The sequence below is a fragment of the Phallusia mammillata genome, chromosome 4 (genome assembly GCF_965637545.1).
Source record: "Phallusia mammillata chromosome 4, kaPhaMamm4.hap1.1, whole genome shotgun sequence".
Lineage (NCBI taxonomy): Eukaryota > Metazoa > Chordata > Ascidiacea > Phlebobranchia > Ascidiidae > Phallusia > Phallusia mammillata.
In genome coordinates, this window is record NC_137255.1 from 30,388,447 (window position 1) to 30,408,462 (window position 20,016).

Consider the following 20,016-nt stretch of genomic DNA (forward strand, 5'->3'; position numbering starts at 1 on the left):
TGTTATTCTGATATTTCACTATTGTTGGACTGCAAAGTATTTTCCTCATCAACAGAAAGTAGCAAAACCAACACTGAAAATTAAGTTGTAACTGCTCAGTGAATAACCACTGGATTGGATGTCATTTCTATCAGAGACTACATTAACACAAAACTTTGTCACTACTATGGACAATGATGATTATGATGCATTGCCCGTTGACTGGCCTATGTCTACACATATGCTAGCTGGGGCTGCCGCCGGAATTATGGAACATGCCACTATGTATCCCGTCGACTGCATAAAGGTTAACACAAGTTCTGGATTATTTACATGGATTATCGCTTAATTTATAAAATATCTGGATTTACCCAATCAATTTTTTGTCAAAGTGGGAAAAAACTTCTACATTTGAAGTCTCCATTTTTTGATGTAACTGGACCGGCAGACTTTGAACGAACGAAGCTTTTTTTTCTGTAAAACAGTGTTGTAAACAAGTTGAAATGGCCAAGTCAGGTTCAGGCATGGATCTATTGAGTTTTATTAAGCTTCCACTTTTTTCATAGGAGTGACTAAAGTAATTGTTGCTGAATTTGTTTCATTTAAATCCAGTATTTTTTTTTGAAATAGCTTGAAAGCTGAAACAATTGTTGAAATTTTTAGTAAATGGGCAACAGAATATTTTGGTTAAATATTAACATGATACAAATTTGATTTGTTTAAAACATACACAAAAAAATTAAATCAAACTTGACCGTACCCGTGTGAAATCGTAAGGTTTGTATGAATTCAATTGGTTTGAATTTAATTAATTTTTGGGCAACCCTTCTGTTAAACGCTATGCTGTCAACCAGCACCAGCAAAGCTGATAAGGATATGCTTTACATTTACACCTGTGGCAAAACATTACCTACAGGCAATTCAAAAGGATGACATAAGTTTTGGTTATGTTAAATGACTTGTCCTAACTTTTGCCTTCAAGAAACTGCAAGCCCAACACATTTTTTATTTCATTGTACACTACAAACCACAACCAGATTTAAGCATGTACAAAATGTTGTTAAGCATGCACAACTGCTTTGCTGGTTTCAAGAAGCAATATTCAGCGCCTAAAGTTCTGGTTTCATTTCTACTAATTTAGTTTTTGGTGTAAAATGTTGTTATGCTGAATGGTTAAGATTTCAGCATTTTAGGTGCACTTGAGGTCGACATTGTTGTTTTAATTGTTCCATAATTGCATTGCTAAAAACATTGAGTTGGCTGAAATCTATTGTCGACCCAAAGTGTCATTTATCAAGAAAATAGTTGGTTCATTTACTACAGTCATTACTGAGCAGCTTTTTTCATTTATTTCCATAATTGCAGCGATCCAGTACAGACGAATCTGCTGAATTTCATGACCAATTTTCCAAGCTTTTTTCTCAATTGACTGGATTGCCTGATAATGTGGACAATTTTGTTAACACAAGCCTAATATTGGGATTTACAATTCTCCCCATTTAAATAGATAAATTAAATTGACGAATGATTTCTGGTTTGAAAACAACAATTCAAGCTAAGGACAACCTAAATAACAGCATTTTTATTTTCTGTAGTTTTGTGTTTTTTAAATCTACACTAAAACGCACAATAGACCATGTAATAGTTAGCAAGCTGTATATATTTTTTTGTTATAGTTGGCAAAATGTATCTAAAACTTTGTTCCATTTCTAGACCCAGATGCAAAGCATACGTTCGGTGTATTACAGTGGATTGCGAGATGCTTTTGTTACAATTTCTCAGCGTGAGGGAGCACGCAGGTTATTGCGTGGAATGAGTGCAATGGTAATTGGTGCCGGACCGGCCCATGCAATGTATTTCGCTTGTTACGAAAAGACCAAGCACACTTTGACACTTAAAATCAATGGCAGAAAATGGAAAAATTCAAGTATTGCCAACGGTAAGCAGATTTTGAAAGGCTTGATTTAGAAATAACAATTACCTAAATGCTTTGTATAAAAAGAAAAACAACAACCTACTTTTGGCCACTGTGTTTTTGTTGTAAGTTATAGCTATGATTTTGTATTGTTTCATGCTAAAGTGACAATGTGAAAAGAAAGCAATTTTTCAGGGTGAATCATAACATGATGTTTTACTACGGACAAATTATGTTGTTATTGTCGTACACATCCTGTATGTTGCTGAAATGTCCGACTACAAATCAGTGTAATAAATAATTTACATGTTTCAGGATTGGCCGGTGCTGTTTCTACCTTCTTTCACGATGTTGTTATGAACCCGGCTGATGGTATGTCAGTTTATATTTATGTTTGTTATTTATTGTCAGGGAAATAACCAAAAAATAATAGTTATTGTTATGTAACAGTAGCATTTCTCTGTACTAATTGCTGTACAGATGATTATAGGTAAACACGAATCACATGTGCAACCCCAAATTATAGCTTATCATTATTTCAAAGCATAATTTTGTCAATTGTGTATTTGGGTTAACTGCAAGCAAAAGCTTGGCAAATTGCAGTTTCCATTAATCTAAGTTGTCTGTTTCATGTTTAAACACTATTTTAAACTTTCTTACAGTGATTAAACAGAGAATGCAGATGTACGGCTCCACACATACCACATGTCGCAGCTGTTTAGTGCACACTTATCAGACAGAGGGCATCAGAGCATTCTACCGAAGCTTTCCGACCCAGTTTTTAATGAACGTCCCCTTTCAGACTGTACATTTTGTTGTCTATGAACTCACACAGGAGTATGTTAACCCGACAAGAACGTACTTGCCATTAAGCCACATCTTCAGCGGCGCTACAGCAGGGGGAGCAGCCGCATTTGTCACAAACCCATTGGATGTATGCAGGACTCTACTTAACACACAGGAATCACAACAAGATACAAAAGTTCGTGGACTTCGACAAGCGATTGTAATGGTCTACCGCACAGACGGACTTAGGACGTTCTTTCGAGGGGTTACAGCACGGATGTTTTATCAAATGCCCTCTACCGCCATCTCCTGGAGTGTGTATGAGGCATTTAAGCATCTTCTGTACAACAAGACTTCGAAGAGTAAGAATGAACCAGCAGAAAAAAACTACACGACCTACACTCCTCCTGCTTGGACCCCTGCATGTTCAGGTTCAATTCTACCTCCTCCAAACAAGTAACTCCTTACTCTTCAAGGTAATGCATTATTTTTACACAATATTTCTTTTTCGCGTTGTCGTTTCCGGTGTTTGGTGCACGGTCACTTGGTGGAAGATGGTTTCTTCGTCCTTACACAATCACCATTGTATTTTAAACTTCGTAAAAGTGTTTGAAGTTTTCCAAAGTTAAACAAACTAAATGTTGCAATTACTGTTTCCTAAAAAAGTGTAAGACACCCGATGCGACCTCATAATATTGCCTGCGTAGTGGTTGCGTTAGGTTGACAGTTAGAATTGTGCTGATAAAACGCTTCAAGCTTGCTTTTGACGACACATAAAACATGCTGTTGTTTTCTATCGTTGGTTTTGGTGGTTAGTGGCCCAACTCGGTAAACAGTGTGGTACCCCGCAATGTTGAGCGCAAGTGGTTTAATTGTTTGCTAATTCTAACCACAAACACACAACAGCTTCAGAAACTTGTAAATCCTAAACTACAAACCAACGCTTAACCATTTCCAAAAAACTTTTGGGGTCTTATTACCATGTTGTTGTGTTTAAAAAATGAACCGTCATTTATGGAAGAAAATCTTTAATTTTGCCAGGAAATTATGTATCTGCCAAGAGCCAAATTGAACATATTATTTAGCAAGCAGTTAAACGTTATGTCCTGTTACACTAACAAATATGACAATCAACCAATTATATTATATGTTATGTTCGTGCCATTATCAATGATTGCTTTATATTTTGCGAACTGCCTCTACAAAATTTGTTGTAGATGTTCAACAGACTTACTGTAAACTGATATTCTGAAAAGTCAATTACACACTAGATATGTGACAATAACTCATTCTTGACAAAGTTTTTGCACTCTCCAAATGCATTTATATTATTATTTGGTGTTTATCGGCAAAATTATTGGAAAACTGCCTTTTAAATTGAAAAATTGTTTTAATATCGGCCCAAAAGCACCGTTGCATGCAAGTTACATCCATGTGCTGCCATGTTTAAATTAGAATTGTTTGATCTCGTATTTATATATTCAAAAATATTGGTTAAATTAGTTGTTGACTCAATTGATTTGGTTGCAGCATTTAACAGTAATTAATGGACTATCCCCTTTCCTATCTATGTAACCATTTTTTATTACATACACGTATCACTATTAACTTCAAAAGCATAATGGAAGTTTTTTAACAGTAAATAAACTAGTCGTGTATTAATTTAATTCGAAAGATAATTATAAGTTGATTTCTTTAATTGCTTGTACTTAAATTTGCAGAAAAGTTTAAGAGTTATAAATTATTGTGCTCTAAAAACAAAAGTCCGAAAACCTGGAGGTGAAACCAGTATATATATTTCCAGTTGCAAACTATCCACCATCTCTCATACTGTTGTTGTTGATTATTTGCGAAGTTTATTCATTTTGTAATTGTTCACATCGTTATTTAGCACTCCTTGTGGCGAGCTAACAAACAAACAGTGTGCTTGTTCGATTTCCACAATGAATAAATACATTTTAATTTCAACCAAAGCTTGAAATAATTGGTCTTTTTACTCCCGGAGGTTTTTTGCTGAGTTGGCAAAAAGGAAATTGTGATTGATGAAATGCCACGTGCGCGTCAGTATCTGGATGTCCTTCACATTACGCTATAATGGTTGTACTGATACCCCACTATGATATAGGAAGCGTTGCACGCAAACGTAATGTTGGAAGGTTAGATTAACTTGATAAGCTGCAGACAGTGCACACTGTTTCGACCTATAAGGTCTCATCAGTGCAGCTGGTGACGAGAGATCGGCCGCATTGGCTAGTGTAGCCATTCAACGGCACTCCAGTTTGTGGTGAGCAACAGGGTACAACCCCATACATCACCCAGTCTGTGCGATGCCACAACTGGGCATACAGCACAAATGCTTTTACATATGCTTTTACTTTAGATTAACTTGGCTCGGTAAACTGGTGCGCTCTTTGGTTAACTGATCCCAAACCGAAGTCATAAAGACCCGAACTGGGTAACATTTCACAGTTTTGTCACGTTTTTTTGGTGACATTTAGCGAAACTGACATGGGAGAATGCACATAGCGTAATAAGTAGGTCTCTATCGTACCGCAATTTACTACGATTCCGAAAATATTTAAACCAGAGTAAAAACACATCAATCACCACAAAACATTACATGTCTGTCGCAGTTATGATCTAAAAGTGTGTTTTTTGGAGTTTAACAACTTGAATGTGAGAAAAATATAAAACGACTTGTTGTTTGCACACAAGTACCTCATTTTCGTGACAGGCCTGATTTTATGAGTGTGTGCTAACTGCTAACCAAGGTGTTTTGTGTGGTTAACTCCTACAAACCCCTTTACAACCTGTGTTTTTCTGCGCAGTCACGGTGAGAGCCACGTTTTCAGTTTTAGCAATTTCAACCGCCGAACCCCTTACTTGCGACCGCGGGTTAATTATTAACTGTGCGCTGGACAATGAAAGCTTGTTCGACCGACAAACGTGTCCCCCTGCCGGCGACGTGATAGTCATGTTGCTAAATTTGGCTAAGCAGTCAGTCAATGCAGAGTCACTGGCCAACAAATTTCGTTGTGTTTTGGGCATTGTTTGGTCGGCAACCGACGGTCCGCGACGAGTTCGTTCCTGGGCCATATACTTTTTCAGGTTAAATGCTTTAAAACATGTTGCCCATGTATCCCGGGATGTTTTCATTGCTAAATATTTGTAGTTTTTTTGAAAGGCCGGTCCGCGATAAAATATCCGGTTTAAAAACCGGCCGCAGTGGGAAAAAAGGTTGCCGACCCCTGCTTTAATGAATTTTCCAACGAGGTTTGTGTAGAAATCTAGAATTGTCAAAGAAGGTTCAAAAGGTGAAAATTTTCTTGTATGCACAATAAACCGTCCCACCAGAATATAAAAATTTAAAACCGTCCCGCGTTAAACTGGTTTTGTGCTGTCAACTTCGAAATAGCTATCAGAAACTCGTTTACATTTAAGTTTTATTGTTAAATTTCAGGCTGTTGTACAAGGTCGAAGGCCCCACAGTAGCAGCGGTAAACGGGGTCGGTTGCGGTTTGAATGGAAACTAGCGCGCCATTCTACAAGCGTTACTTGTTTGCACAGCCCCGACTCAATCAAACAATGAAACCACGGTCTTATTGTGAAAACGACTTTGCGACGACGAAACGCGCGTAAGTATTTGTGCAAGTCGACACCATTAGCAACAAAACTCGAAATAGCCGTGAAAACAGACGATCTCAAGCCATTGAAAGAACTTTTCAGCAGCTGAAAATTAGGTAAATTAAACACAATAAATTAGAGTGCGCAAACTAAGGCCACGCATAGAAATGTATGCATAATATATTAATACGTACGTTTATGTGCCCAATGTAAAACAATCCTTTTTTTATATAACGTCCTTGTTTTAGAAAATACTTTTTGCCAGATATTTGATAAAAAATGGCATACTACGACTGTATTGTTTTACATTGGGCGAACAAACGTACGCGTCAAGAACCTGTGATGCGACAGACTTGACCTAAAAGGTTGTTCCCGTCTACTTAAAACAGTGGTTCTCAAACTTTTTTGACCGCGACCCAAATCTGAGTTACATGAACATCTCACGACCCAAGCTTCAAACATCAAATAATGTATTTTTTTCTGATATGCATGAAGAAAGACGCAGACAGCCATTTGTAATGATTAATTAGAAACAAATAATTGATTTATTGTAGCGTGTTTCATTAAATTGAAATTTTTCCTTCATAAATCTTCAATGCACGGCTCTATTTTTCATTCAAGAGACCACTTGATATTTATATTCAGTAAAAGGTCTGTGATTCGACTTTTAACTGAACGAAACGGACTGTAATTTCGAGGCCACGTCGTCGTCGCCGCATAGCATGCCAAAATGGCCGCAGGCTTAACGAGGTCGATTCGTTCGACAACACTGCATAACACAACACACATTGTGGCTTTGCAGCATGATCGTTGATAGAAGTGAATCCCAAATCTAAACATGTTTCCTTGTACGAATACTTGTCCTATTATCCCCGTGTTACGACGTCACAATCGCCATGTGCGTGACAGTAAAGTTGGAAGCCTATTGTCGTCTGTATGTGGTAATGATTGGTTCATTTTACTGTACAACGTGGTCGAGTAAGCTGACTTTACTACTGCATTAAGTAAATTTGTTTGTGTTTACTTAATGCAGTAAAAGTTCGTTAAGAGTGAATCACTATAGCGCGACCCATTTTTTGACCCTACGCGACCCATACTTTTGAGAACCACTGACTTAAAACATTCGAAATCCCATCGCATTAAACGAGATAAGTGGTCGAAACTGAAACTCGGTGCTTTGTGTGAAGTGGAACGTTTTTCTCATATTGTTTCCCGAACAAATGGCACTTGACTTACAATCCCAAACAATGCCCATTGTCGCCTGCAACGACATTGTTACGTCATACACAGCGACGTCACACGTCCGTTTTCACGATCACAAGTGTCGCGGCACGCCTTATTACGTCATACAGAGTTGTTTCCGATGAGAACAGTCATTGCACAATTATTGCGTCATCCATTATGAGGTCAAAATTTTAGTCTGCAGTAATTCCATAGAAGAAACGTAGATTTATTTATAAATAGTCTCACGTTTTGTTTTTTCCAGACACAGACAAACACCACGTTAAGTTTGTCAACATTAAGACAATAAAATGTCGCCGCGTCACGTTTGTTACGTCATCATTTCACGTAATTAGTATTCGCCTGAATATCAGTGAGCAGCAGGAACAGGAATTAAGTGAGTTTGCAATTATGTAAAGTCATATAATACATCAGGTTGTACTTGTTGGCGGAAAACCTGTTTCGAAATATAATGGAAATGTGGAAAGTGCAAAAATGGTGAGCTTAAACGCGAGCGCCTACAATTGCTGAGTAAATGATTGAAATAAATAAATAAACAAAACGCTCAGATTCAGTTAAGTTCATGTAACAGAATTTTCTTTCGCGTAATTTTCCACCGTCAGTTCCTCATTTTTATAAAAAACTTAAATGGAACAAACAAACATTTAGTTATCAAGTTTATAGATCGCTTCTGGCAATTGTAATTTTGCACCAACGTTTCTGCGTCCTATACAGGTCGCCTTCATCAGGGTTAATAACACTGAATGCTGTCGTTTACCCTGATGAAGGGGAACCGTATAGGACAGGGGTCAGCAACCTTTTACAAGACGCGTGCCAATTCACTTGTTATTTCCATGTGTTAATGACCTCGCGGGCCAAAGAAAGCGGAGTGTAAAGGCTAAATTTTAAGACAATGGCATGATAATCAATACAAACACGCTAATCAGTTGGCGTGCCATGAAAAACCACCTCGCGTGCAAACCTAGGCACGCGTGCCAGGGGTTGCCGACCCTGGTATAGGACGTCGAAACATTGGTGCCTGGCAGTAACAGCTTGTATAAACAGTTAGTTTTGTTTCACTAAGTACCACAAGTTGCAACAAGCATAAAAATATTATCACAATCAATCAAAGAACAATAGAAATCGAACATTACAACGCGATCGCAGTTCACGGTGAAAAATTTCACTTACATGCAGCTTTGGCGCTCCAAGCGGAAACAAAAATGGAGCGCTACTATGACATCACACAGGGATCCATAGCGACGGTCACCTGACAGTTTCGACAAATGACGACAGCATTCGGTTCCCGTTGATGATGGCGGTAGTGGCGATCAGGATTCGATATCCCTTCTGTTTCGCCAGGAACCGGAGCGCGGCCACTTCCGAATACGTGACGCCTCCGATGAAGTATACGAGCGCAACCTTGGACGCCTGTTCGCCACTGGAGGCGCTCTTGCCCGCTTTCGCTGACCGCGCTTCAAGTTTTTCGAAATTACTGCCCGGTAGGTGGCGTAAGACGTCCTCCAATCCACCCCAGCCCTGACGCTGGATTGCTTGCTCCACAAGTCTGTTGAAATTAAATACGATTCATTTAGATTGGCTGGAAATATTTAAGGGGATTCGAACCCACAACCCTTTGAACATAAGCCGATTTGCCTAAACCTCATGTTGCAAAGGTCATTTTCAAACAACCAAAGTACGACGTTTTTTAGGGTCTTGAAACACTAGTTATTTAGTTTGGAAAATAATTTCCTTGCATCTACAACTTAATCTATTGTAGACACAAACAGAGCGTGGAAAAGCCCAGAAACACATTATGACAACAACAAAAACGTTACCTGCAGGTTAGGGGGGTATAAGCACCCCCAAACACGTAAGCCATGTCCGAAGGTTTCTTGAGATTGTATTCAGTGCCAGGTTTCGGAATCAAACTGAGTTTTTTGCTGACTGTGCGAAACCAGTCCTTCTTCTGCAGCGCCGCTAGTGAGCTGGTGACGTAGGAGACCGCTGACCCCACCGTGCGGCTGTCTGCAAGTTTGTTCAAGTTGGATTCGATCGAAGTATCTTTGCCTGTTTGTGCCTCAGTGAGCAAGCCAGCCTGGAAATACAATTGACCGATTTCAATTTTATTCCTACCATTGAGACCATGAAAAAATCTAGGCGAAGGTGTCGTTTTTTTGTCCGTAATATGTCAATAAGCAGCACAGTTTTCTCTTGAACAACTGACATCAAGCAAAAGGCAAAAGTAAGCTTTAAGCATGTTTTGTTTTTCGCTTTTCAGGGTTGTTTTTAGAAGAGGAAGACAGTAGACACGGTGAAAAAAACTGCCTGTGTGTATAACCTGTGGTTTATTAAATGTTTATGTGAAACAATTTAAATGTCGTTTAACCCATTAAGTCCAGTGGTTCTCAACTGGTAGTCCATGACTTTTGGGGTGGTCAACAGGACGTTAATTGTATTTGGTAATATAGATACACTGGAAATGGTTGCATATAATTTATTGAATATTCAGCAGGAAAAAAAAACTCATCAAAGTTATTGGCCATTTATTGTCAGCTGTCAGGTAATTGATATCACTCCTCGAAATTCTGTATTGAAAAAATATGTTTCAAGTTAATATGCTTGTTGTGGATGCTTTCTTTATCCGTACTTAACAATGGACTGGTCCACAATGTTCATTAAATGCAACTGGTGGTCCATAGCCTAAAACGAGTTGAGAACCAGTGTTCTACGATGACTTTTCAGGTGGACCACAGGACGTTAATTATATAGATACGCTGGAAATAGTTGCATATAATTTATTGAATATTCAGCAAGAAAATTGAATTGAACTGGTGGTCCATGGCCTACAATGAGTTGAGAACCACTGATCTACTCTATTATTACCACACACAGAGACATTGTGACATAACAAACATTTCTGTACCTTTTTGAGGTTAAAGAAGGTCAACATGTGTTCGAACCCGTAGCTGTGAAGAAACTTGTGTTTGAGATTATTGTAATCCTTGGGTAGCAGGCCACTAGTAGTGCAAGAGAGCAAACATAGAAGTCTTAATGTGAGGAGCATGTCGTATTGTCGGTGGATGCATTCCTCAATATAGTTAACACACTCTCGAAAATCGGAACCTTCCAATAAACCTGTTGAAAGGAAAACATAGTAGAGATTTTGCCAACACACTTAGCTGTAAAACAGATAGTTTTGACTTAAATTAAGGTTTAAAAACTTGCAAAACACCAATAGACTGATGCAAGGGTTAATGATTACATACATTTTGAAACACTGGAAAAGTTTGAAAAAGTAACAAACACGTAAGCATTGTCCCATAGGGCATTTTAATGCCTTGCTCAAACAGAAAATCGGTCTGAAGTGAATCGATATTACCACACAATATCTTTTTTTAAAATCTTTTTCCTAGTTGTTGGCCAGTTTTGTCACAAATAAACAGAACATATGGAAGTTTTGATACAGTTTGGGAATGGAAACATTCATTAAAATTTCTGTGTGAAACTTGATGTTGTGAAACAAAATACATCACTGGTTATACTGTGTTGAGTGGTTGCTATAAAACTACAAAAACTTTGTAATTTTTCAGGGTATATTATAACATGAGTACAAATGCCATAATAATGGTCAAATTTAAACGCACATACAGACATTGTGTTTATACAAGGTATTTCTTAAATTGCAGTAGTTTGTTAACATGTCCCAAACAAATTTGAAAGGCAGTGGATAAATAGCCAGTAAGAAAACAGGTTTAATGGGGCAAAAGAAAAAAAGGTTTTAGTATTCTGGAATATTCTCTTTGTCCATCTTTAATAAGTAACATGTACAGCATGACAAATACATACTGTGTTCAATATGAAGTATATCTTGCAAATCTCCGCGTCGCAGTGAGCCCTTGGTTTTGTGCTTCATGATGACCTCACTCGCTCCGATGTGAAGAGTAAGTGACCGATGTTCTTGCTTCAAACCTTTCAGTTCGCTCGAAACAAACGTCTTGACAAAAAAATTTGCAACTTTGATTGAGTTCAGTTTATTTCACTTGGTGAAGATGTGTGGTACTAGATACCATGTGATACTGGAAGGTAAACTACATGGTATGGCCCATGGTTTGCGAAATGTAAGAAGGTAAGCTCCAACAAGGGTAAATAAACAGGCAAAGAGACCAGATTGTGCTGTCATTTCAATTTCAAACCCCCAACCCAATAGCTCTAACCAGTGTTTTTTTAAGATGTTTTGGGGGACCGAAACAGTCCCCTAAATTTCTCCAGCGGTTTCCCAAAATGGCTATTTTTTGGTATTTAAATGAAACACTTGCGGTCTCTTAAAACTACTTAGCGGTCACCCAAACCAAACCTTAAAAAAAAACCTGGCTCTAACCATCATTAAATAGTCGCAAAATTATATTTTTGATAAAATGGGGTATACGATGCAGTATATAGTACCTCCTGTGAAAGAACACATACTTGTATCAAAACAATCTCCAGGCCAGAATAGCTGCGCAAAATCGTCATGAAGTTATGGAAAACAGGGAAGGGCACAATCGGTGGATAAAAACTGAATGCGCTGCAGCTACACCATATTATAATTTGGTAATTCAACAACATTGGATTTAATTAAATATTTGTTAAGTGAAAAGTGATACTACCTTTAGGTCCTTGAGTTCCATGCTGTGACTTTTATCGTAGTTGGCCTGAATTTCTTTTGCCCTTGCACTCAGGTAGGGAAAAACATTAGTGAAGTGTCTGTGGAATAACAATCAGAAAAGTTGAATGCAGATGAATCAAAAGGTTAAGTGGGCAATGACAGTAAAATGATCATTCATTGCGGCTTTTGTCTAATTATTTTTTGACCTGTATGTTAGGCAACAACGTTTTGTCTGACATATAACAAAGCGAAATACCATTTATCGTGTTTAAATCATGTCTAATTACCGAAACAACTGCCTAATAAAATGACCATGGGTAAAGCAAAACAAAGACCTTTTGCTCTGCAATAAACCGCTGCAATCGTACACCAGTGATTCACTCCCTTGGGATTTCTGTACGATAATACCTGAAAGTTTACATATTTGGGCTGTAAAGGTGACATGTCAACTGAAGTAGGGTACCCATAAAATTGATGGCTTTTTATACTAAACTCAGAATACATCATTCCTTAACCCAGTGGCTCTAAAACTTTTTTTTGTTGTGACGCCTCTGGAAAAGTTTTCTAGACTTGCAATGCACCAGCAAATAAAAGTTAATGAGGAAAGTGTTTATTGACACAACAACAAACAGCCACGAAACTGAACTATTCTGATATGCCCTTGGAAAATTGAAATGACGCACCAGGGCGCTGCGGCGCACAGTTTGAGAACTACTGAACTAAGTTAAAACATTCACACACTAAAATTAACCCCTTAAATTAGTGTAAATAGCAGCTTCACTGATATAGTATTGTGACTGTGACAATCAATTAACATTGCACAATGTTGTCAGGTTCAGTGGCGACTCGACAAGCTTTCTTTCTTTTCACAAACTCTGCACAAACCTTAACCAGTTAACTTTGGTGTTTCCGGTCACTATGCTATTTAGTCTAACACATTTTCTTATCTATGAGTCTACAGCAGGGGTGGGCAACCTTTTTTTACTGTGGGGCCAATTACAATTGTCAAAAATAGATCGCGAGCCGCACCTTTATATAACACAAGGTGATTTTACTTTGTTGCTTACCAAATATGCTTAACTACAAGTAAAATTCGCATTTGATTCAAGCCACATTTTGCCAGGTCGCAGAAAACTAGGTGCATTAATCTGCTGAAAAATATATAATAGTTCGTCTCGTTTGCCGGTAAATTTGAAAAAAAGCGTCTCTGTGGGCCGTACAACCTTTTATGAAGGGCCGCAGGTTGCCCACCCCTGGTCTACAGACTCAAAAAGTAAGACTGTCGGTGGTCACATAATGGTGTACAAAACAATTTTCATCTACAGTTTTTTAGTATATGTGCGGTTATGCTTCCAAGGTCAAAACTGTCCAACATGTTTGAGAAATGTTTGTTTAGCAAATAAAACAGTGGTTCTCAAACTCATGTGGCGTATTAAAGAACTAAAATATCCTTCCGTGGCACACTTCGCAGGTAAACATTTAAGAAACGTTGTTCTATTTTTAACTTTATTGTGGTGCTTTTCACCAATAACTTAATACGAGCTTCGAAACATAGCCATGCACACCAGTATTACTGTATGAAGTCTTACAACACCAGGGAATGTTTGCACTTTAAAATAGGAAATATTTCATGGCACACTTGAAAATCTCTTACACAGTTTGAGAATCACTGAAATAAACGCAGTCGAACATTTCATTACCTGTCTCGGATTTCACTAAAAAGCGAATCCTCGGAGTTCAACATGGTTTTCACACTTTTCTCAGTTTTTGTAACTTCTGGGCCAAAATCAACAACTCCACATTTTATCTCAAAAATGTCGTCCAACAAACCTTCGTATGTTACCTGAAAAAAAAGTTTTTTCAAAAAACCAAATATATAATAAAATATGCACACAATCCCATAGCAAACCACAAAAACAGTGATTTCAATTTGCAGTTATTTATTTATTCAGAGCAGTAGCTTGGTTGTTGTAACATAACACAAATCATTGTTATGTTTAAAACGTTTCTTTAAAGCTAAGTTTTTGTGTCTGCGAAGTACAAAGAGGCGAACACTCATACAGTATATTTGGGAAAATCTGGACCTAATTTATGCATGATTAAAGTGAGGATTATGACAAACTGAAAATCATTTTAGTTCCTACTTCCCACATACATTGTTGAACAGTTAACTGTCAAAAAACCAGACACTGATTAACATTTTTTTGCTTCCCAGCAAACACATATCAGTCTACCTGTGAACACAGCGGTGTAACATAATCAACATCCCTGTCTAGCACCACCAAGTGGCCAATTTGATGCTGCAAAGGGGATTTTTTTTCACCAAGTTCCGATGTCAAAGTGTTGGTGAGGCTTTCCACAATTTTTGCAGCATGACCTTGCCCGTAGACATTCGGAATTGTGCCGAAGGTCGTTTGAAGACCGACTATTGAGTGAGCGACGGTGTGGAGCCACGTAAAATCACCTTCCTGAAAGAAAAAGTAAGGACAAGTTTATTTATGTGTATTATATACTTATGTATAATTTTATGGCTATTAGCTAATATGAACAAGTATTCACTACTGCCATTAGCCATAAAGCAGTGTTATGTGTTATCCTGTTGGGTCAAGCCTATTAAAGATTTGGTATAATTTCTCCCACAGGCCTTACAGTCTATGACATATGATAAAAATTGCTGAAGCATTCAACATAATTATTGACAGTGCTTTAATGTAACTAAATTTAAGATAGAACATTCCTGCAGCATTTTTGTTTTCGTGCTAAGTAAAGGTTTGATTTTGACAGCTCCAACGTAATATAAACCACCAAAAATGTTTACATTTTGGCAGCTTGTTGGTTAACTGATGTCTCAAACGTAAAAGTGCACAACTTGTTGGTTCTATTTATTTTTTCCTTGGGAGACAGGGTTGGGGGAATATTAACTGCAATCTGTTACAGTGAGTCCCCATCCAGCTGCTTGTTAGGTTTGTTGAACCATTCTTTGATTTTTTATTTTTATATATGTCAGCATTTTAGTTCAGGTTCTGCTGGCCCAATTTCAGACGTTTTCTTGCTCAAGCAAATGCAAGTGGCTGAGATAGGATTGGAACCCATGACCTTGTGAACATAAGGTGGTTGTGCCAACCAATCCAACTTCTTACCAACTGACACATTTATTGACCAATGTAAACAAACCGGTAGGACTTATTTGTGTGTTGCCATCATGGTAATAAACGGCAACAAGAACGGCAATACACAATATAAAATGTGACTGCCAAATGTCAAAAAACTGTGAGATTTCAAGGTCATTTTACCACAGAGACTGGTAATAGGCACTAAAACAATTCTATAGTATTATAGCTGCACAATTTCTGGCTAAAACGGCTGCTACTCACCATAAAAACTGAATTCAAAAGAGCGGGATTTTCAAGGGAAATAATGTCTTGATCCAAGGGTATAAATCCAATGTTTAGATCTTCGATTAAGTTTGGACCAAATACTCCTTCCTGTTCAAGAATCGACTCACAAACATGTAGACAACGCGGAACCATAAAAATCTTATATGCTCGCATTTTTTCTGTAAAAATATGAGAAAACCGAAATTTGTTCAAAGTGCTGAACATGAACCACAGAGATAAGTTAGCATTTAAATTGTAACAATTGCAGTAAAAAATGAAAAAAAACAGTTTGTTTTTCAAAAACCTAATAGATTAATTTAAAAATGATATTAAAAGTTATACACAACTGTATAAAACTGTCTGGTCCTAAGATTTTATTGAGAAGAAATATTATAGTAAACTAAAAATGTTGATTTGTGTTATTTAGCTCTTCAGCAGTTTTTGTAAGTTAACTGACAGATAAGCATTGGGCAAAATTAATATAAATCATACCATGCAGTTAGCATGATTAAAAACAGTTGAAGTTATCACATAATACCTGCTCTACGGTCAGAATGTATGTGAGCAGCAATATGTCGCATTGCCTTCACACTTGGTCGCACAATATAAACCCTTTTGTTGCCACCACCGAGAATTTCTTTGTGTTCCAATTTATAAACTTTATCGACGCCTTTTTCTTTCAAAAACTGCAGACCAGTTATTCGATCAAGAACAGTCATCAATGATGGATCTATCACCAAGTCTTTCTTTCCATAGAAATTTCCCAACAAGATTGTAAACTGCTCCCTCGCTTGAGCCTTTAGAATTCGAACATCGGGGAACGATTCCATATTAACAAATCTGATTGCACTTATGTGATTCTGTGATACAAAAAGGCAAAAAATTATTGTAAAGCACAAATCCAATCCACCAAAATATTCCTAACAAGTCAAGGATAGAAAAGAGTACAGTGAATGGAAATTACTCTTTTTTCTGGTTAAACCAGAGTTTTATATCCTGTTTAAAAAATCCAGCAGTAGAGTTTGTGATTGCGAAAAAAACATTACAAGAAAAAAGAGTGATGGTATTTGGGTGAAATGCAAACACAATAGGAATCATCTGTCATGTTGCATGAGATAAAACAACACAAATATGATTGATGGTTTTCTGACTTTGAGTGTGTAAAAATCCTTCGAACTTTTTTCTTCCTCCCTATTTGTTAGGGAAGCATAGGTTTTGTCCTTCTGTCAGATCATTTGACCTTGAACTTCAATTAATGCACAACAGAGTTCAGCGGGGCAGCCCTCATATTCTCAAGGTCAAGTGCAGCATCAGTCGTGTCATCCACTTCTCCCACGACAGCAACGTTGTCTCCACGAATAATGTAAAGTCCGAGCATAACTTGTTCGACACCGTGAGCTGATGAGAATACTCTTTCATGACTCTACAATCGGAATGTATGTGAGGTGCAATATGTCGCATTGCCTTCACGCTCGGCCGCACAATATAAACCCTTTTGTTGCCACCACCGAGAATTTCTTTGTGTTCCAGTTTATAAACTTTGTCGACGCCTTTTTCTTTCAAAAACTGCAGACCAGTGATTCAATCAAGGACAGTCATTAAGGATGGATCTATTACCAAGTCTTTCTTTCCATAGAAATTTCCCAGCAAGATTGTAAACTGCTCCTTTGCCTGAGCTTTGAGAATCCGTACATCAGGAAATAAATCCATATTTAGAAATCTAATTGCACCTATGTGATTCTGTGATACAGAAAACAGGCAGAAAATTATTGTAAAACACAAAACCAATCCACCAAAATATTCTTAACAAGTCAAGGATAGAAAAGAGTACAGTGAATGAAAATTACTGTTTGTAAGAAGTTAAACCAGAGTTTTATATCTCGTTTGAAAAAATCCAGCAGTAGAGTTTGTGATTGCGAAAAACATTATAAGAAAAAAGAGTGATGGTATTTGGGTGAAATGCAAACACAATAGGAATCATCTGTCATGTTGCATGAGATAAAACAACACAAATATGATTGATGGTTTTCTGACTTTGAGTGTGTAAAAATCCTTCGAACTTTTTTCTTCCTCCCTATTTGTTAGGGAAGCATAGGTTTTGTCCTTCTGTCAGATCATTTGACCTTGAACTTCAATTAATGCACAACAGAGTTCAGCGGGGCAGCCCTCATATTCTCAAGGTCAAGTGCAGCATCAGTCGTGTCATCCACTTCTCCCACGACAGCAACGTTGTCTCCACGAATAATGTAAAGTCCGAGCATAACTTGTTCGACGCCGTGTGCTGATGAAAATACTCTTTCATGACTCTCGTCGAGAATCAGGTTGATTGTTTGGTCGAAACCCTTCAACATTCCCACAATCATCCGTCCATCCGATGTTATCACTGACACAATTCTGTTAACCAGTGGTTCTAGTGCTGAAGCCATTTTTAAATTTTAAATCACATATAAACTCTAACTGGAAAATAATAACTTCAATTTAACAAAGATTATGAAAATTAAAACAGAAAATTGTATGGCAGTGTTAATTATAAATACCTATCAACCTTTGAATTTTTTAGGTTACAAACTCTTAAAGTATATGTGGCTTTTCTAATTTTTTATCATGTGTATTGTCCTGCAGTTTTTAGCTTCCTGCTCTGTAATAAACTTTAATTCACCAAAGCAACAAGACATTATAAGATTAACACTGACAACACTTGGTCACTTGCTGTTATTTGTCAAAGAAACCATAATAATCAGCATTTTTTTCATGTTGGAATAGTATTACCTTGCACACAAATACATAGATTTAGAAATGGCACACCACAGGCTGATACTTTCATTAAACCTCTGATACGAAACAGCTATAAAAAGCACATTGTTATGATACATTTTTTTACAAACGTTTGGTATATTAACCTCTACAATTAGACGTAATTGTTGGTTACATTATTCAGCTGCACAAATTCTTTAGTAACTCCGTTTTAGATATGAAATTATCTGATTTAAAAACATGATTTGTAAGCGATTACAACACCAGTATTCAGATCCGATTTTTACGGCTTTCCCGCACATTTTTTTATATTTCAATTCTGCATGCTTTTTTTTGGTATACAGGTGTAGAATTTTACAATTATCCCTGGCCTCAAACAAAAGATGTGCGATGTTTCGTTTCAGTTTTGCCAGGATCGCGTAGTTTTTCATGACAGATTGTGTGACCGATCATGCGTAACCTTGTTCACTGGACCGAATGGAGAAGTGGAGAATTTAGTTGAATTTTCACTTTACAGGATTCGTTTCGGTTTGTCGTATACACGCTTAATTATTCATATCAACGTGTTTTAGCAGAATACTCTGAATATGTGAATTGCGTTATCGTCCGAAAAGGAAAGGCTATCAGATTGAATAGAACATGTTCTATTATTTTCGGACGTAGTGTTGCGATTTTTTGTCCAGTGCCAGTGGTGGCACACATCTGAGGTAATGTTCGACATTCGTTGATTCAGTTGTTTTGCTTATTACGAATGGATTGGATAGCATTGAAGAAAAATCCGGTTTCAGGTGGGTTTTCACCGGAATATTTCAGTTTCAAACTGGTCTTGACCGGTTTCTGCCTCCTTCCGAACCTCCGAACCGGTTTAAATTGGAATAGAAGAGATAAATTTTTGACTCGATTTTTGAAAAATCCTAAAGCTATAGCCTTTAGTTTTTTTCGAATATCGGGGCTCAAAAAATTGAAGAAAAATCTGGTTTTAGGTGGGTTTTCGCCGGAATATTCCAGTTTTAAACTGGTTTTGACCGGTTTCTGCCTCCTACTGAACCTCCGAACCGGTTTAAACCGGAATAGAAGAGACAAATTTTTGATTCGATTTTTAAAAAATCCTAAAGCTGTAGCCTTTCGGTTTTTTCGGTTTTCGGGGCTCAAAAAATTGAAGAAAAATCCGGTTTAGGGTGGGTTTTTCGCCGGAATATTCAAGTTTCAAACTGGTTTTAACCGGTTTCTGCCTCCTACCGAACCTCCGAACCGGTTTAAATCGGAAAAGGGGAGACAAAATTTTGATCCGATTTTTGAAAAACCGAAGGCAAGGGTCGGCAACCTTTTTGGCGACCCGGGCCAATTTACTTGTTATTTCCATGTGCTAATACAATCGGGTGCCAATGTTTTTCTACTAGTGGTTCGTGCCAGCAGATATCAATAATAAAAAAATGCAGAGTGTTATGTGCACGCAAGGCTGACTTTAAAGACAATGACACGATAAAAACTGAAAACAAGCCGTGTAAGTGTAACAGGTACAATTAGTACTTCAGAATAAACACGCAAATCGGTTGGCGTGCCATGAAAAACCACCTCGCGTGCCAACCTTGGCACGCGTGTCAGGGGTGGCCGACCACTGCTTTACAGGCAGCAACCAGCACTTTGGCAAATCAACACAAGACAGCTACTGAAACTGGTTTTGCATTTCTTATTGTTTCGAAACCCTAAGG

The 20,016-nt window shown here is 37.6% G+C and overlaps 3 protein-coding genes across 4 annotated transcripts in view; 1 reads left to right on the top strand and 2 right to left on the bottom strand.

The window, feature by feature from the left end:
- The first annotated feature begins 20 nt into the window (after positions 1-20).
- LOC145222985 (mitoferrin-1-like) lies at positions 21-4,653 on the top strand. Its single transcript, XM_080089264.1, has 4 exons — positions 21-286; positions 1,693-1,918; positions 2,210-2,266; positions 2,557-4,653. Exons 1-4 carry the CDS (start codon positions 119-121, stop codon positions 3,138-3,140), a joined length of 1,035 nt encoding a protein of 344 aa, XP_079945390.1. The 5' UTR covers positions 21-118; the 3' UTR covers positions 3,141-4,653.
- A 3,080-nt stretch (positions 4,654-7,733) lies between these two features.
- Positions 7,734-20,016, bottom strand: part of LOC145222983 (vacuolar protein sorting-associated protein 33B-like) — a 148,557-nt gene continuing 136,274 nt past the window's right edge. Inside the window, exons 1-9 of one of the 2 annotated variants that reach the window (XM_080089259.1) lie at positions 16,089-16,797; positions 15,548-15,729; positions 14,408-14,641; positions 13,874-14,016; positions 12,175-12,271; positions 11,375-11,522; positions 10,452-10,663; positions 9,364-9,623; positions 7,734-9,092 (exon numbers count right to left, since the gene is read on the bottom strand). In XM_080089259.1, coding sequence (XP_079945385.1) covers positions 8,792-9,092; positions 9,364-9,623; positions 10,452-10,663; positions 11,375-11,522; positions 12,175-12,271; positions 13,874-14,016; positions 14,408-14,641; positions 15,548-15,729; positions 16,089-16,380 — 1,869 coding nt within the window. In that variant the 5' untranslated portion in view covers positions 16,381-16,797 and the 3' untranslated portion in view covers positions 7,734-8,791. Of the gene's footprint in view, positions 9,093-9,363; positions 9,624-10,451; positions 10,664-11,374; positions 11,523-12,174; positions 12,272-13,873; positions 14,017-14,407; positions 14,642-15,547; positions 15,730-16,088; positions 16,798-20,016 lie in introns of those variants that run through there. The other variant, XM_080089261.1, reaches the window with a different exon arrangement.
- Positions 17,289-18,014, bottom strand: LOC145222987 (U6 snRNA-associated Sm-like protein LSm8). Its single transcript, XM_080089266.1, has one exon. The coding sequence runs from the start codon at positions 17,974-17,976 to the stop codon at positions 17,686-17,688; it is 291 nt and encodes a 96-aa protein (XP_079945392.1). The 5' UTR covers positions 17,977-18,014; the 3' UTR covers positions 17,289-17,685.

Excerpts from the sequence above, each read along its gene's own strand:
- LOC145222985 (XM_080089264.1), top strand. The coding sequence starts at position 119 with ATGTCATTTCTATCAGAGACTACATTAACACAAAACTTTGTCACTACT. Across the intron at positions 287-1,692 it reads ATCCCGTCGACTGCATAAAG|ACCCAGATGCAAAGCATACG; the intron begins GTTAACACAAGT and ends TTCCATTTCTAG. Across the intron at positions 2,267-2,556 it reads TGTTATGAACCCGGCTGATG|TGATTAAACAGAGAATGCAG; the intron begins GTATGTCAGTTT and ends ACTTTCTTACAG.
- LOC145222987 (XM_080089266.1), bottom strand. The coding sequence starts at position 17,976 with ATGGCTTCAGCACTAGAACCACTGGTTAACAGAATTGTGTCAGTGATA.